The sequence below is a fragment of the Copadichromis virginalis genome, linkage group LG18, assembly GCF_057382275.1.
Source record: "Copadichromis virginalis isolate Kocher_CV1m ecotype Utaka linkage group LG18, C_Virginalis_male_GT1.1, whole genome shotgun sequence".
NCBI classification, from domain to species: Eukaryota; Metazoa; Chordata; class Actinopteri; order Cichliformes; family Cichlidae; genus Copadichromis; species Copadichromis virginalis.
Window position 1 is genome coordinate 36,757,737 of NC_140635.1, and position 5,718 is coordinate 36,763,454.

A 5,718-nucleotide genomic window follows, 5' to 3' on the forward strand; every position below is an offset into this window, starting at 1 on the left:
TTACTGTACACATTAAAGGATACGAGCACCCTTAGAAAGTAGAGTCTGCTCATTCCCTTCTTTTATAGAGCACTGCTGGTCCCCCAGTCCAGTCTGTCATTCAGGTGAATGCCCAAGAACCAGCAGCTGTCCAGTTTCCACCTCCTCACCCATGATGTTGATGGGCCTAGTCACATTTGTTTTTCCTTCTGAAGTCAACCACCATGTCTTTTGTCTTGCTGATATTCAGAAAGAGGTGATTTCTTCGAGACCACTCAACAAGTTCCTCGCCAGCTTCTTGTACTTGGAAATTGTGTGTTAATAAAATTGGATGAATGTTTATCATTTGCACTGCAGTTTCCCATAAGGAAGCAATATGCAAATGTTGTGTGCATTCACACATGTGCACACACACAGACACAACACGCAGTTGATGCCGGGATATCTTTATTGAGCCTGTTGTTCTGAACAAATAAGTGCTGGAACAGTGAAGTGCCTTGGTAATGTTAGCAGAACGCCTTTTTTAATTAAAAAACGTCCTGCATGAAGCAATGATAACAGCTATCTGTGTGAAGGAGATTAAGTGGGAAATGGGGATTGTGTAACAGACTAGGTCACTTTGTTCACTGTCTGTTTTAGTATATGAATATTACAAAACTTTTCATGAATTATCCAGAATTATGTAGTAAAGTGGTGAAAAATCGTTATGTGTTGTTTGATGTGTACAGTGTTATTTAAATTAACCCTCCCGTACTTTATATTGAACTAAATAACTGAATTATTCCATTTGAATGTCATGTACCTGTAGAAAAAACAAATAGAGCAACAAACTGAGACTATTCTACGCATTTATTTGTGCCAGCACTGCACCTCCAAATCTGACTGAGTGGTGATCGTTATGGAGGGTGGGGTTCAGGTCGTGCCAAACGCCTCTTACGTTTTCTGTCTTATTATACAGTGACGTCGTTGCCACCAACTACTTTAACACCCCGCAGCGCATCCGGACACAGCACTGCACCCAGCTCTTTAAATTGATGATAGTAATGGTATTTGTTTTTCTCGCTAAAAGGCGACACACTGCACTTCTGTCATTGTCAGCAGACGGAAGATACAGCGCCGATTAGAGGAGCGACCAAGCAGTGTGTATGTCTTTTGTTGATTGGCTGAACCGTGGCCACTCTTCCCACAGCCTGCCGCTCACGGAGCTGCGCGCAGATATATTGAGTGCACAGACTTGAGCCAGTCCAGTTTCACAGCCCGCCGCTACTCCCAAGGGCACAGGACGAGGAAATCTCCGAGCGGCTTTATTTTCTGTTAAAGTAAAGCAGAGGTAAGATAGCGAATACTTTTTTTAAAGTGATGCACCGGTGCTTATACTACCCACTATATCTACAGCTAGTAATAAATCATAGAGAATAAGGCACATCACCTGAAGGCGCACTCCGTTTGGGGAACTCTCACAGTTTGCGTTACGTATTTGCCACATTTTTTAAAAATATTTTTTAATTGTCACTGCTCATAAAAGGTGGCATTATAAATTGCTACTAGTTCGTTACAACCAGTAGTATCAGTCGTGTACTTGGTACTCAGTTGAACATTTGTCTGAAAATGATTAATTTTAAAATTAATTTTTTCCTCTCTCCCCTCATTTCCGTACTTAGACCATGGCTTCCCTCGCATACAGCAGTTGCATGTGGATGATGGTTCTGGGCGTTTGTGTGTCACTTGTGGTTGGAACAGACTGCGGGAAGGAGTGTGCACTTTGCGTATACCATCTGCTGGGACAACAGTCTGGTTTCTCATCAATGGTAATGTCACTATATATTGTTTTGTTTATATTTCTTAAAAAGAGACAAATGAATAATTCATGAATTGTAATCAGTAAGTTGACAGTGGCACTGTGCCGTCTGTCCACGGTCAGTCGGATTGTACTTTTTATACAAGCCATTAGTCAGTTTTTCTTCTCCCCTGAAAGCAGTTCATTTTGTCATAGTTCATAAAAAACATGTAAAGTGACATTTACAGTGTTCAGCGAACACATTACGACACAACTTCTTGCCTTTGCTATTCTTTTGTACTTTATTCTTTTCTGTTCAGTTTTCTATGCCGTTTTTTTCTTTACTAACTACATTTCCGCCTGTTTTCCGTTTTTATTTCCCTTCTAGTTTCCATAGCTTTCCTTTTCACATTTGTAGACTCAGTTATACCAAATTAGACAACAGTCGTAACTGTAATCTCTGTGGGATTTCAACCCATGCCATTTTTTCTGTATATTATGTTATTCTCGCTCCTTGATTTGATTTAGTCTTTTCCTCTTTTCACGCCTCCCTTTTCCCTTTCAAATGCCACTTGCAAGATCTGTTGATGGCTATAATATTGATCTGGCATTCGAGTTCTTCAAACTGCAAATGCATTTTATCGTTTCCCTGCCTTTTCTTTCCATTTAAGACCTCGCACTCTTCGTGTTTTATATTTGTCTAATATTTGTATATATATTTGTATATTTGTTTTAGGTTTTTCTCAAAACTGAAATAATTCAGACGCTGATGTTTCAATCACTTTGAGTATGCAGCATATGCAGTTACAGATTTCAGCCTTGCGTGCTTCATGTTGAGACACAGACAAGTTAAAATATTGACCAGAGAAATAAAAACTCTATGTTTGGAACATATATTTTGCATTGTTTCATATTCTAAGAAGACTACTCCATATCATATTTTACATGTGAAAGAATTTCAAATCATTTCATTAATTATCAGTGCGTTTAGTATATTTAAATTACTTCTTACTTACTTCATTCTCTGAATGTTATTGGTATCTATTGAGATCTGAATTACAGAACCTTACATTTTGAAGAGGCACTTACACTGTTTTTATATTATAACAAATGTATGTGTGCATATATATACATATAATGTACATTATTGTCTTTAGAGGAAAATGGATAAATATGTATTAGGTGCTAATATATTCTAATATATTCCCAGTTCAATTTTCAGTCTTCAAAAGCAAACAGCACTGAAAACTAACCGAGGCACAAATTCTCCCTACATGCTATCGAACATTTTTTTCGAGTCAACATATTTGTGATGACTCTACGAAGTGAAATCCAATCATACCAAGAGGTTACGTGCAGATTATCCTCACAGTGTGCAGCTCAAGGGCCCAGCAGTTGCATTTATTATGACTATGTTCCTTCGCTTGGAGTTAAATGAATTCATAACTTAAGCAGGTTTATATTAGATGTATCTGCTACACTCATGACAGGTGAGGAACAGATGAGACGTCTTGTGGAAAATGTATTGTCAGTAGTTAAAGCAATCGCTAAGACCGTGGACCCGTTGTAATGTGTTCTTGTTGATTGTTTCTCTGCACTGTTGAGTTTATGCCTTTGCTGTCTTATCGTGACACAGTTTGTGTCTTTGTGTGTCTGTTTGTGTCAGCCTCTCTTCAGGTTCAGTAACATTTCATTAGGTAACAGTGTCATGGTTTAATGAAGAGGGGAAATAAAACAACAGTAACAGCAGAATAAACCATTAAGGGAAGACTGAAAATCATTCATTCTTATATTATTATCATTTGTCTGTGACAAAAAAGTAAAACAATATGAAATTCTTTTCTATTTCAATTCTTCCAAACAAGCACAAACTGAATTAGAAATAGAGAAACTGTTACATTTAGTGATCACAGTCTTATCACATATAATATATAACATGTGCAACAAGCTCAGGCTCTAGCTTTCATTCAGAAAATAAACTGTTGCTATATATTGCCAAGAAATTGTTCGGTAACCTGTCTTCTTACCAGCAACTTTGCTCAGGGGTCAGATTGCCACTAACACTCAGATTATTCAACATGTGTCCAGCATGTCCTCAGAGCTTTATGTGCTGCCCTGAGCAGATGTTGCTGTTACAAAATCTTGGACTTCAGGTGGAATTTGGTGTGGATATTGCATGCTGTTGTTCTCTTAAAATTTACTTTTGTTTCTTTTCTTTTTAGAAATTTTAATTGCTTATGCTGCCCTCTTGACCAGGACAAGAACTTAATGGGAATCTTGTGGCTAAAAACAGGACAAATAAATAAAAAATAACAAGAAAAGAAAAATCTTGGAACAGATCTAAAAGTCAATAATGGGTCTTATTATACCTCACCTTTTAAAAATACACTTTCCATAAATACTTTTCTGATGTCTAGAAGTTGTCGTGGTACTTTACAAAATGAAAATGTATCATTGTCACTTATGTTATTAAAAAGGACAGAAAAAGAGCCGTGTAAGAGGTATTAGCTTTATGAGTAGTATAGAGCCTGAATATAACTTCTGATTATAAAGGAAGACAGAAACATTTGAACAGTTGTTCATCATTATTGATAGTTTATTGATGTTTTTGAAGAAAGATGGTTCAGCATGGACTTCTAAATGAAGCAGTCATTTATAGTGTCCAGCTCAAGCTGAAAACTGATTCAAATGAATACTGAACTGGATAAAACAGCGAGTTGTACTTGGAAGCTATTGCATTTATGAAAGACTTGATAGCAATTTTGATTTTTTTTTTTTCAGACATGCTCTCCTCAGTGTGATGGTGGGTTGGACAGCCAGAAGCTGCGCCTGTGCCAGGACTTACTGCTGGAAGAGGAAGGCCGTATTCCAATGGATGCTTACCCCAATGCACAGGGGGCGCAGGAAGCAGAAGGAACCCTGAACACTGATGATGAGTTTGCAAGATCACCAGAACAACAAATGTCCAAGAAGTATGGTGGATTCATGAAACGCTATGGTGGCTTCATGTCTCGCCGCTCATCCTCTACAGAGGGCTCACTAGAGGAAACCAGAAACCAGAATGATGAAGAAAACCTCCACCTGGACATCCTAAAGTTCCTTAATACAGAAATTGGGCGTAGCAATAAGGGGGTAGATCAGGGAGGTGAGGTAGTAAAGAGGTATGGAGGTTTCATGCGTCGGGCTGAAGGGGAGGTTGCGCAGGGTGACCTGCTAGAGGCAGTGTTAGGCCGAGGCCTCAAGAAACGCTATGGAGGGTTCATGAGGCGTGTGGGTAGGCCTGAGTGGCTGGTGGACAGCAAGAATGAAGGGGAGATGAAACGAGCTTCGGAGAACGGTGGTGAGCTACAGAAGAGATACGGTGGCTTCATGGACTAGGAGAGTTATGACACCCCAGTCCCTCATCCGTCCAACCTTATCAAGTAATTACCTTGTTATCAGAACTTTTTTGGTGTTCGTGTAAGTTGCCTGCCCACCTATACTAAATTAAATTTCATCTTCTTTTGCATAATGTGCTGATCTTTGGTTTGACTGGTCCATGTAATGATATAAAGAAAAAATATGAACATGCACTGTTCAAATGTACACAAGCTGTTATTCGGTGTTTATGTTTTTCATGACAATATTATTTATTAAAAGAATATGTTAATCAACATGTGTGTGTTCACATTATAATTTCACAAACTCTGACATGTTTGAGTTTATGTGTTTGCAGGCTCAGAAAAGAAATCAAGTGCTCTCATTTAAATATGCAAATATGTGCTGCACATCAATAAAGACAAACAACTTATGACTGGCTGCTATTGTAGTTTCTATAATAGTGATACTGTAATAAAAATAAAATATAAACGCTACAAATTATATAAAAAATGACTAAGGGTATATAAAGAGTTGTACACATGTGTTTTAATCGTTTTTTTATATAAATCAAAATTTAAAAGCAAGAATAGCTTATATTGCCT

At 38.0% G+C, this 5,718-nt stretch overlaps 1 protein-coding gene across 1 annotated transcript; it reads left to right on the forward strand.

Annotated features, from left to right (window-relative positions):
- Positions 1–985: 985 nt before the first annotated feature.
- Positions 986–5,400, forward strand: LOC146688438 (proenkephalin-A-like). Its single transcript, XM_085438954.1, has 3 exons — positions 986–1,309; positions 1,641–1,787; positions 4,538–5,400. The coding sequence occupies exons 2-3, from the start codon at positions 1,644–1,646 to the stop codon at positions 5,132–5,134; spliced, it is 741 nt and encodes a 246-aa protein (XP_085295080.1). The 5' UTR covers positions 986–1,309; positions 1,641–1,643; the 3' UTR covers positions 5,135–5,400.
- The last annotated feature ends 318 nt before the right edge of the window (positions 5,401–5,718 follow it).

What these genes read in the sequence shown, in the direction of transcription:
- LOC146688438 (XM_085438954.1), top strand. Translation starts at nt 1,644, where the DNA reads ATGGCTTCCCTCGCATACAGCAGTTGCATGTGGATGATGGTTCTGGGC. An exon ending in AGTCTGGTTTCTCATCAATG is followed by an intron (nt 1,788 to 4,537) that starts GTAATGTCACTA and finishes TTTTTTTTTCAG; the next exon opens with ACATGCTCTCCTCAGTGTGA.